The sequence below is a fragment of the Curcuma longa genome, chromosome 8 (assembly GCF_044706935.1).
Source record: "Curcuma longa cultivar G26 ecotype Majalengka, Jawa Barat chromosome 8, ITB_CL_G26_1.1, whole genome shotgun sequence".
Classification (NCBI taxonomy): Eukaryota; Viridiplantae; Streptophyta; class Magnoliopsida; order Zingiberales; family Zingiberaceae; genus Curcuma; species Curcuma longa.
In genome coordinates this window covers 6,550,031-6,562,315 of record NC_133868.1, presented here as the reverse complement: position 1 = coordinate 6,562,315, position 12,285 = coordinate 6,550,031, and the positions used below count along the sequence as shown (strand labels likewise).

The 12,285-nt window shown below is 39.6% G+C and overlaps 1 protein-coding gene across 2 annotated transcripts in view; it reads right to left on the bottom strand.

Annotated features, from left to right (window-relative positions):
- LOC141833092 (aminopeptidase P1) overlaps nt 1–9,217 on the bottom strand; it is a 35,823-nt gene extending 26,606 nt beyond the window's left edge. The window contains exons 1-2 of one of the 2 annotated variants that reach the window (XM_074720488.1): nt 9,014–9,217; nt 8,741–8,804 (exon numbers count right to left, since the gene is read on the bottom strand). In XM_074720488.1, the coding sequence (XP_074576589.1) occupies nt 8,741–8,804; nt 9,014–9,106 (157 nt within the window). In that variant the 5' untranslated portion in view covers nt 9,107–9,217. The remainder of the gene's footprint in view (nt 1–8,740; nt 8,805–9,013) is intronic. The other variant, XM_074720489.1, reaches the window with a different exon arrangement.
- Nucleotides 9,218–12,285: the final 3,068 nt, after the last annotated feature.

The window sequence follows — 12,285 nt, the reverse complement described above, 5'->3', positions numbered from 1 at the left end:
TTCGGCTGCAAGGGAAGGAAGAAGAGGAGCTAGATTAAGGTTGCTGATCCGGTAAGTTAAGCTGGGATTTATAGACTTCTAGGGTTTGGGAGCTCAATCCTAGGATCCTTGCTAGATTTCGGAGTTTGATGTTGAATCAGGTTGATTCCCCTGTTCGACCGCGAGTGAAGAAGACGAAGGAGGGTTGGAATCGGGCGAATCTAGGGAGTTGAATCCAATCTGAGGTAAGTCTCTCGGGGCTGAATGTTCTTGATGAACAATGAACTTGTGGGTTGATTTCCTCAGTTTGTAGAGGAGAGCAGATCTGATTAAAAGGATTGTGTGGGTTTCGGCTGTTGAAGAAGAAGCCAGCTCAGATCTGGAATTGGAGTTGGATTCTAGGGCACCGATTTGAGGTGAGCTCTTGGTTGATTCTAGTTTGATTATTTGTGATTAGCAGTGGATTGTTATGTTGGATTGTTGGGTTGTGGGTTGATCAGTTGGTGGGATTTGGTGATCCAATCACTGTTGATTGGGTTTGTATAGGATTAGATCTTGAATGAATTATTCTGTTGAATCTAGGGTTGGATTGGGGTTGTGAATTGAGGATTAACCACTGTTGGGTTATGTTAACTGATTTGTTGGGTTTTATGTGTTGAACTCGGTTGTAAACCAAGGAGAGTGAGGTTGGTTAGTTTAACTGGATTGTTGTTGAATTAGTTAGGATCATTAGATTAGGTTAAATTAAATATAGTTTAAGCTAAGTATTGTATCGTTGCTTTATTTCAAGACCTTGATTTGGATTGGTCCTATTATACACGGAGGTTGGGTATATTTTCTAGAGGTTCTTTGGTTGACGATCGTCTGATCAGGTGGGTACTCTGTACTTGGTCAATACAGGTTCATTTTCCCCGTGCATGTCTTGTTGTTATTTTATTCATCCTGTTGCCACTCATGCTACTTGAGATAGCTGCCTAGTTGATATTTTTGATGGTCATTGCTTGATACTTGCTATTTGACCTTATGATGATATGTTGATACCATGTTGATACTCTTGTTAGCTATATCATCTATCTTGTTGATACTCGTATGATTCGTTATCTGATACATGTCATATGACCTCTGATGGATTAACTGCTGTATTATTGACCTATGTCGATTCCTGTTGACTCATGTTTACTCCAGTTGAACATGCTAATTAATTTTAGCTATTACATGTTGGGATAATCATCATACATCCATAAACTAGTTGTAGGTGTTGTTGTTGTTGGCTCTTACCTGACACCGTATTGTGGTGGCACATGGGTAAGATGTTGCACTATAGTTGGGTGCGACCAGGACTGGCTATATTGCCCTCCTTCTACACTGTCACTCCCCACTTATTATTAGTGGTCAGTTGTTGGAGTTTGTGCAGTATGTCCTGTTTGGCGCCTCAGTTCACTGCCCTGAAGGGGTGACTGGGGGTGGCGAGTGCAGACAGTGACTTGCATTTGATTGAGATGGTTGATGCATATTACATGCATTTGTTGGTAGGTTATTACATAGTTTACTTTATTCATATGGCTGTGAATGTTGCATTTATTTGCTATGATTGTTGCACTTGTATGACATTACATACATGATTACATGTTCCTGATACCTATCCCTGTTGCATAGTATCATTCTTTCTTTATTGTCTCAGTTGATACACCATGTGCAATTACCATGATTCATGCTATCTGTTGATACCGATTATCTGTTGATTAGTGTTTACTTCTTCTGTACTTATTCATTCTAGATGTTACATTCCTGTTATTCCTGCTGGTTTATCTTACATGCACATCTATTCTGTACCCACTGAGTATCTAATGCTCACTACCCAGACCCTGGGGTTATTTTGTTTTCTCTCCAGGTAGCAGATAGGCTATTTGGAGCTTGGAGATTCAGTCGGCTGGTTCTATCTCACTTCAGGAGGTTTATGTAGTGGTTGGTATGGCTTGTGGTTGTATTTGAGTATGGATTTTGTATTTCGTGGGCATGGACTGTAGTTATGTTGGATTTGCATTTGCGGTTGTTTGTTTTGTCGGATTTATGCAGTTTTCGCTACACAGATTTACTTAATTTGGTTATTGTGCATGTAATAGTAGTGTGTGGTCGTGTAGGCCTTATGTTGCATCTATGATGTGTGTTGTGATGTATTGTTGGACGTATAGTCCTTACTCCGGCCGTATGTGGCTGTGTATCTTTGTATGTATTTAGGAAAGGTCATTGTTATAGGGGAGATGCTGCCGAAATTTTTCGGACGGCCTCCCGGGACGTGACAACACCAACTTTGAATGAGATTTAAACCCTGAAAAAAAGAATTGAAAAGTTGAAAAGGTATATACAATAACATTTAGAATTGACTTTTTGATACTTTTGAATTTGCTAGAGGTGAATATTGTGATAAATAGTTTTTTCCCAATTTTCAACAACTTGATGTTATTTTCTAGAAACTAAAACCTGAAATTAGAAAAAAATTCAAGAACCAAAAAAGGAATATGATGTCAAATAGGTCACCACTTGCCCACAAATTTGCATTTCCACTACTCCAACAAGTTGAACGAGGTTTTGACAAAAATGAGTTTTATTAATAAGATGATGATGAAATTTGAATATTTAATTAGTTTAATTTGTTCACTATTTGACCAAACCAAAATTGAGAATTGAATTAGCTAGCCTAGTACATTTTTAATACTTTGAACTAAAGGAAAGAGCAAAATGCCTAGACAATATCAAAGAAATATATGTATGCATGACTTCCTAATGTACCTATTATGTCTATAGTCAACTTTGTCCATGAACATCCCATATTTAGAAAGTGATGCTAGCCCATCCCTTCTAAAAATCTTTCACAAGTAACTATAAAAGAGGTAGAAAAAAAATACCCAAGTGCATTCATAATCATAGAAATATTCTAAAGGCATTTTTTTAGAAGCGAATGAAATTGCATATGTGAATAGATCACCACACGGCATGTAAGAACTACAAAGACATCATAATTTGAAGTAGCCATATAAGAAGTTTCTATACCCACATGGATCTACAAACAAAAAATCAAAACGGACTTCAATCTGAATCACTAGTTCATATAACCATGAATGTAGTTGCGCATGTTATTTCCATTCTGTTGGTTAATATTAGTTATATTTATTAGAATAAATCTTATAGAATAGGTCTATAAAACTCCTATATAAATAGGGGCTTGTATCTCTTAATGGAATATAATTTTCTGGATTACTTTGGATAACATGGTATCAGAGCCTAATTAATTAGGGTTAGGTGTCGGCGCCGATTAGTTTTCTTTCTTCTCGCGCTCGCTCGCGATCGCGATTCTGCCGCTGCCGCTCGCGCCCGTCGCCGCTCCCATCGGCGCTCCCCATCGGTTTGGTTCGGCGAACTTGCTTCCGCTTTGCTTGTTCTTCCGGTCGCCTCAGCTTCGCGAGGTTTGTTTCCTCCGTCGCTTCGATTGCGGCGCCGCGAACTTGTCTACGTCTCCTGCTGCCGCATGCGATTTCAGAAAGGAAGGCCCCCTAGGAGGTCTGCGCGATCGCAGACGCTTCCAGCTCCTTGCTGCCGAGCTCGCGCGCCTCGCCACTGGTCCACGCCTTTGCCCGCCTTCGGCACCACCCGTATCGATCCTCGTCCTCACGAGTTCGCCTGTGCTCTTCCCTTGCGCCGTCGGCTAACCATCTTCTTCATCGCACCCCCTGCTTGGAGCTAGCATCGTGTCGCCTCCTTGTCCAAGCAAACCAGCAGTTCCTTCCCTTTTCTTGTGAGCGCCGGCGCACTTTTCTTCTCCCGATTTCTGGAACCGGGAATCCAGGTCAGAAGTTTCAATAGCGTTGTCTGCACGTTATCAATTCGGCTCTGTTCGGATTTTTTTTTGCTCCTTCTGCTCTGTTCGGATTGTTGCTCCTGCTTGTTTGTTTCCTGACCTGGTTTAGGGTTGTTTTGCTTTATTCTGGTGTTCCATCACCTTGGACAGCGCAACCAGAGTTAGGGTGCTTCCACCGCCGACGTCTCCACACGACCTCTTTGCTACCGGCACTTTATTTGAGCTTTCAAGGATTCAGGTTTCTCTTGATCTTGAGCAATATTTTCACAAAGCTTATAAGCTACATCTTTGTGAGTTATTAGAATCAGAATTATTTGATTTCTTTTATAAATCTTATGGCTGAAAATAAACCCTCTATCGTAATGGATATGGTGCCTGTGGTATCTAAAATTACGGATTATAAGTTAAATGGTTCAAATTATTTGGATTGGAGTAAAACTGTCCGTCTTTATCTACGAAGTATTGACAAAGATGGACATTTGACCGATGACCCACCTAAGGATGATTCAAAACAGACATGGCTTAGAGAAGATGCTCGCTTATTCCTTCAGATTCGGAATTGTATTGATAATGAGGTAATTGGTTTAATTAATCACTGTGAATTCGTTAAAGAATTGATGGATTATCTAGATTTTCTGTACTCTGGAAAAGGAAATCTCACCCGTATGTATGAAGTTTGCAAAGCTTTTTATCGTGTGGAAAAACAAGATCAGCCTCTGATTAATTATTTCATGGCTTTCAAAAAGACATATGAGGAGCTTAATATGTTGTTACCCTTTAGTCCTGATGTGAAGGTTCAACAACGCCAACGAGAACAGATGGCTATCATGAGTTTCCTTGCTGGCTTATCACCTGATTTTGAATCTGCTAAATCACAAATTCTATCTAGCTCTGAGGTCTCCTCATTACAAGAAGTGTTTAGCCGCATTCTTCGTACAGAAAATACCACACCTGTTCCACCTAGTGGTGCTTTGGTGAGTTATAATAATAATTATGTATCAAAAAGATCAACTGTTCACAATAGAAACAAAGGAGGAGACTCACAAGCTTCTGAAATTCGGACATCAAATTCTAGTGGTATTATATGTAACTATTGTCGCAAGCCGGGTCATACAAAATTTGAGTGCAAAAAGCTTCAGTACAAAAATCAGCAAAAACATCGGGCTCATATTGCATCCACTAATGATACCTCTGATAAATCGGTGCTTGTCTCTGCAGAAGAATTTGCCAAGTTCTCTCAATATCAGGAATCACTTAAGTCTTCATCTTCCTCTATCACTGCTATTGCTGATTCAGGTAACCACAATACATGCCTTGTTTCCTCATCCTCTAAGTGGGTCATTGATTCTGGTGCCACGGATCATATGACAGGTAATTCTAGTCTCTTTTCTACTTTCACGCATAAATCCAACACTCCTATTGTTACCTTAGCTGATGGGTCTTCATCTTGCGTTCGTGGGTCTGGCACTGTCAATCCCACTCCTTTGCTTTCCTTATCCTCTGTCTTACATTTACCAAATTTATCATTTAATTTGCTCTCTGTTAGTCAATTAACTCGTAATCTTAACTGTTGCATCTCATTCTTTCCTGATCATTGTTTATTTCAGGATCTTTTGACGAAGAAGACTATTGGTAAAGGACATGAAAATGGAGGTCTCTACATTCTTGATTCACCTGCCCCAAGATCTCTCGTTTGTTCAGGTGTAAATTCTCCTTTTGAGGCTCATTGTAGGTTAGGACATCCATCCCTTCCATTGCTCAAGAAACTCTGTCCACAATATAGTAGCGTGTCTTCATTAAATTGTGAGTCATGTCAATTTGCAAAGCATCACCGTCTTAGTTCAAGTCCAAGGATAAATAAACGTGCTATTAGTCCTTTTGAGTTAGTTCATTCTGATATTTGGGGTCCTTGTCCTATTCTGTCTAAACCTGGTTTTAGGTATTTTGTCACTTTTGTGGATGATTATTCTCGTGTAACTTGGTTATATTTAATGAAAAATCGTTCTGAGTTATTTTCTTTATTTTGTGCTTTTTGTACGGAAATTAAAACTCAGTTCAATATGTCCATCCGTACTTTAAGAAGTGACAATGCCAAAGAATATACGTCCAGTCTATTTCAATCTTATATGAGTCAGAATGGTATACTTCATGAAACCTCTTGTGTTGATACTCCATCCCAGAATGGTGTGGCTGAACGTAAGAATAGACATCTTCTTGAAACAGCACGAGCTCTTTTATTTCAAATGAATGTTCCCAAGTCTTTTTGGGCAGACGCAGTTTCTACTGCATGTTTTCTCATTAACCGTATGCCATCCTCTGTTCTTCATGGCGAGATTCCTTACAAAATTTTGTTTCCTAACAAGTCATTGTTTCCTGTTAACCCTAGGATATTTGGTAGCACTTGTTTTGTTCGGGATGTCCGTCCACAAGTCACTAAATTAGACCCTAAATCTTTGAAATGTATTTTCCTTGGTTATTCTCGTCTTCAAAAGGGTTATAGGTGTTATTGTCCTAGTATTAATAAATATCTTGTTTCAATCGATGTTACTTTCATGGAAGACACACCTTATTTCTCATCCTCACATATCCCGACTTCTCAAAAGGAAGATGATGATTTATTAGTATATTCTGTTACATCCTCTACACCTGTCTCAGAATCGGCTTTTGTCAAGCCTCCTATTATTGAAATATACTCCAGGCGTCGACCTCCTGATTCATGTCCTGCACCTACTACTTCGTCATCAGATCCAATTCCGAATGATGATCTTCCTATTGCATTACGAAAAGGTAAACGTCAGTGTACTTATCCTATCTCTTCGTTTGTTTCTAATAATGGCTTGTCGTCCTCTTCTTGTTCTTTTATTGCTTCACTTGACTCTATTTCTATTCCTAAAACTGTCCGTGAGGCCTTATCTCATCATGGTTGGAGAGATGCAATGATAGAGGAAATGAAAGCCTTGGATGATAATGATACTTGGGACTTGGTTGATCTACCTCCAGGAAAACAAGCTATTGGATGCAAATGGATATTTAATGTTAAAGTCAATCCAGATGGGTCAGTTGCCAGACTAAAAGCTCGTCTTGTGGCTAAGGGGTATGCTCAAACATATGGTGTGGATTATTCTGATACTTTTTCTCCTGTTGCAAAGTTGACATCTGTTCGGTTATTTATTTCTCTTGCTGCTACTCATCATTGGCCTTTACATCAACTTGATATCAAGAATGCTTTTCTTCATGGTAATCTTCAAGAGGAGGTGTATATGGAGCAACCTCCTGGTTTCGTTGCTCAGGGGGAGATGGGGCGAGTTTGTCGTCTTCGAAAGACTTTGTATGGTTTGAAACAAAGTCCACGTGCTTGGTTTGGAAAATTTAGTCAGGTTATTGAAAAGTTTGGTATGAAGAAAAGCAAGTCTGATCATTCTGTGTTCTACAAGCAGTCAGGAGCTGGTATTATTCTGTTAGTTGTGTATGTGGATGATATTGTGATTACTGGTAGTGATACTACGGGAATTTCATCTCTCAAATCTTTCATTCTCACTCAATTTCATACAAAAGATTTAGGGGTGCTAAAGTATTTCTTAGGTGTTGAAGTAATGAGGAGTAAAAATGGTATATTTCTATCTCAGAGGAAATATGTTCTTGACTTATTAACTGAGACAGGAAAGTTAGGGGCAAAACCTTGTAGTACTCCAATGACTCAGAACGTGGATCTTACAGCAGATGGAGAATTATTTGAACATCCAGAGAGATATCGAAGGTTGGTTGGAAAGTTGAATTATCTTACCTTGACTCGTCCAGATATTGCATATTCGGTTAGTGTTGTTAGTCAGTATATGTCATCTCCAACGGTTCATCATTGGGCAGCATTAGAACAAATTTTGTGTTATTTGAAGGGTGCACCCGGACGAGGTATTGTATATAAAAATCATGGGCACACTCATATTGAATGTTTTTCAGATGCAGATTGGGCAGGTTCCAAAATGGATAGGAGGTCTACTTCAGGTTATTGTATCTTTGTTGGAGGAAATTTAGTATCATGGAAAAGTAAAAAGCAAAAGGTTGTGTCACGATCCAGTGCAGAATCAGAATACAGGGCTATGACACAGTCTGTGTGTGAAATAATGTGGATATATCAATTGTTGACTGAAGTAGGACTCAAAATTTCAATACCAGCAAAACTATGGTGTGATAATCAAGCTGCTATTCACATTGCATCAAATCCCGTGTTCCATGAGCGAACTAAGCACATTGAAATTGATTGTCATTTTGTTCGTGAGAAAATTCAACAAGGTTTGATTACTACAGGATATGTAAAAACTGGAGAACAATTGGGGGACATCTTCACAAAAGCTTTGAATGAGATCCGAGTTGATTATCTTTGTAACAAGTTGGGCATGATTAATATCTATGCTCCAACTTGAGGGGGAGTGTTGGTTAATATTAGTTATATTTATTAGAATAAATCTTTTAGAATAGGTCTATAAAACTCCTATATAAATAGGGGCTTGTATCTCTTAATGGAATAATAATTGATTACTTTGGATAACAATAATATTTCCTTCGGCTTATCATAATATAAATATGTGTGTGTGTGTGTATTTAGCATCTTCTTTCTGCATTTTCTTCTACCACTACATTATCACTTCCATGAAATGATGTAATAATTGTATTATTAACATCGAATAAAATTTTATTTCTCCACAAATTCTATCATATTGTACATGACAATTTTGCCAAGGTAAAAGTGATTGTCCACAAGCGTGACAAAAAATCAAATTGCCTATTCAAAGACTTGAATGTCCAGTCAACTAAATCCCCCGGTTAAACGCCGTATTTGATCAACATACAAGCTCTGATTTTCTTGAAGAAGAGACAATGCTGGTGAAATGGAGAAATTAAACTCACCAGCACTACCAGTAAATCCAGAAACAAAAGCCCTACGCTTGTCCCGCGCAGAGACGTATTCACTCTGTGGATCCAAAAAATTACTTTCGATTAAAAGTAAACTATATACGAAGAAGAAGAAAACAGGAAAAGTTAGGAATTTGTATATAAAGTACAGAGGCTGATTGCAAAAAGGGAAATCATGTTAGCGAAAATTCAAGAAACAAATTCAAATTTAAATGCCAGCAAAACTAAAATCCTATGAGAGAATGAAGCGGGGAGAGAAGTGGTGACCTGGTGATTGTCCTCGGAAGGTACAACGAGGGCGTCTAGAGGCGGGGAGTGAGAAGCCATTAAAGCTCTCAGAGCATCGAGCGGATCCGACATCGATCTCCGATCCTCGTCTTCTTCAGCGTTGATCGCGGGGATCTGCTGATCTACAATAATAATAGAGTTGGCGTAACCAAGGGTTTCCTGCTGCTTCCTTCCTTCTTGATAGGCGAGAGGTAAAACTGCCGGCCCAAGTGCGGACGGAGGTGACATGGCTAAAACGATAATTAACTTGGTGGGCCTCATTTATCAACCCAATAAATACCCGTGAAAATGCTAACTCCAAACTGACTCGGATTCCATCGATTGATTTTCTTCCCAGGGCACGCTGGACTTACGCTGCTCTATCACAGGGCGGATCATCTATGACTCCAAGTCATAGATTTTTTTTTTCCCCCTTGGAATAGAATTGAGTAGATTATTATGGGACAAATATTATAACAATGAACAAAAGATCAAATTTTGATGAAAAAAAATATTCTTCTTATAATGGTCAACTACAATTTTTCCATTTATCTCCTCACATATGATCATGAAATTGATCGTATGGGACTCGTTGGGGGATGAATTTCACTTTTATTGCTACAATCTATGACTTCAGACAAACTTAGACTCAATTCAATTGATTTTGATTGACTCAATCAATTTTTTTATTAATAATAATAATTTTAAAAATAAAATTATAAAAAAAATAATATAAGTATTTTTATAAGATAGTTTAAGTATCTAAATTGTATCTAGTCCATGCCTAATCTGACCACCAGCACAAGGTGGGCTAGCACAATATCGTGTCGAGTCAAACATAATCCAGTCATGTTAGTTGACCAAGGTACCAAGAAGGGAGGGTGTTGGCTTAACCAAGAGTCCTCTTGGCACACATACATGGCTAGTATTGGTTATTAGTGGCATGCAATTTAGTTGATCGTGGGTAGTCGTAGTTGCATAAACTTGTATCGGTTAATGTTGCCTCAAACAATGTAGAACACTACGTGCATTGAACATCACAAGGCATGTGACTATGGGCATGATCAAAGATGCACATGAAAGCAATTTATATGGTTGTTACGATGCACTTGCTATGAATGTTATTTGTGTAATTTTTGCAACACACGTGGCTACAAACATGGTACATGTTTTGTCACAACCTGCATGATCAAATATATCATCTATGTGATTACAATAAAAGAATATATCTTTTAGTAAAACAAATATGCATAGTCACTTTTTCAGTCCTCTATGTTGGCAATATATTTCTTTTTGAGAATGATATTCTAGTATTGCAATTTCTTATAATTTATCCCTCCATGAAATTCTCCGGATTCCGGCCGGATTGGGCCGGAATCCTGCCGAAATTCCGGCTGAAACACAGCAGACGCGCTGGTGGCCGATTTCGTCGGAATCCGGCCGGATTCCGGCCGAATCGGGGCCGGACTCCGGCCGCGGTCGACGCGCCCGGCGCCGGCGCGTCGACCGCGGCCGGAGTCCGGCCAGAACTCGGCCGGATTCTGGCGGAGATTTCGGCCGGAATCCGGCAGGATTCCGGCCGAATCGGGGCCGGACTCCGGCCGCGATCGACGCGCTTATATATGCTCTGAGAGTACAATACCATGTAATATTAGAAGCAATTATCATCCCTTGGCAGGGGCAGAGCTAGGATCTTGATTCAATGTAGGCATCAATATAATATAATTAATAATATATATATATATAGATTTGATATACTGCGCGACGAAAAAAACGTGACCCCGTGCGCGATCGATCCACGCCGTCCACGCCCGATCGCGATCAACCGCAGCCGACCAAAAATCACGATTGCACAGTGTTTCTCCTCGGACGTTCGCCGCTTCCCGACGTCCGTTCATCGTCGTCCGACCACCGATTGCCGCCGGACCGGACCCGTTGGAACCGCAACTCACCGGCGGTCCGGTGAGTGCCGGAGTCCGGCCCAGATTCGGCCGGAATCTGGCCAGATTCCGGCCGAAATCGCCGCCAGACGCTGGCGACCGATTTCGACCAGAATCGGACCGGATTCTGGCGAAATCGGCCACCAGCGCGTCTGCTGTGTTTCGGCCGGAATTCCGGCCGGATTCCGGCCCAATCCAGCCGGAATCCGGTGCCGATGTGTGCGCCGTCGAGTTGCGCTTCCAACGAGCCCGGGATGGTGGCCGACGGTGACCGGACGACGAAGAACGGCGGCGATGAACGCGGGGAGGTCGGGCGGTCGCGTACGGGAGTCGGGTTTTTTCGTCGCGCTGGATATCAAACCTCTATATATATATATATATATATATATATATATATATATATAATCTTATAATTATAAAGCATTATAAAATAATTATTTTATAATTATTCTTTTTGAATCTTTAAATTTTGAAACTTTTATACAATAGCTTTATTATTAACCATTAGAAATATATCCTTCTTTACATATACAATAAAACGTGAACATATCATCCATTTTAAGAACATCAATATAATATTACTAAAAAACATTGAACCTTTTCTAAAAATGAATTTCAACCAACATTTCTCATACTTTGGAGTTGGTGTTTGCGTACTATATCAAATCTATTGCATTCATAATATCCTAATATTTCTTTTGTAATGTCGTTGATATTTTACTTAAAATTTCTAAGACATATTTCATTAAGTGTAGATTGAATACGAAATCAAATGAAAGTATTGACTCTAATAAATTAAATGTCTCAATTTTTAATCAAGAGAACTAGAAATATTATTTTAGAAGCATGTTTGGAGCTCTGTGCCATTTGTTTGTCCTTGCATTGTAGAAGACTACATGCCCCATTGATCCCTATGATGGTTCTTTACCACCGAATAGGTAGAGGCAGCAACCACCAAGAACAACACAACCAAAACCAAGAGCTTCAAAATAATCAGTAAGAGCAGGTGAAAGTGACCTCCAAAGTTTATATTTAAAATCAAATGTATACTCAAATATTTTTCCATCATGGCCTCTCTTGATGGCATATACCTGCTCTCCTATGCCACCCCTAGCTTTTGAATACAAAATCATTTTTTATTTGGGTCCACTAGTTGTGTAGGCAAAGAATTACTACCAACCACTCAATTTGAAACTAACTAATATTTTTTTATTTGATCTATCCCAGTGTGGGCAACCGCCTACACCGGGCCTACATTAGCTCCGTCCATGTCCGTTGGGGTCTTCTATGTCCTAGTTAGGACTTTATCAATGTGAAAACATAAGAGTCCCA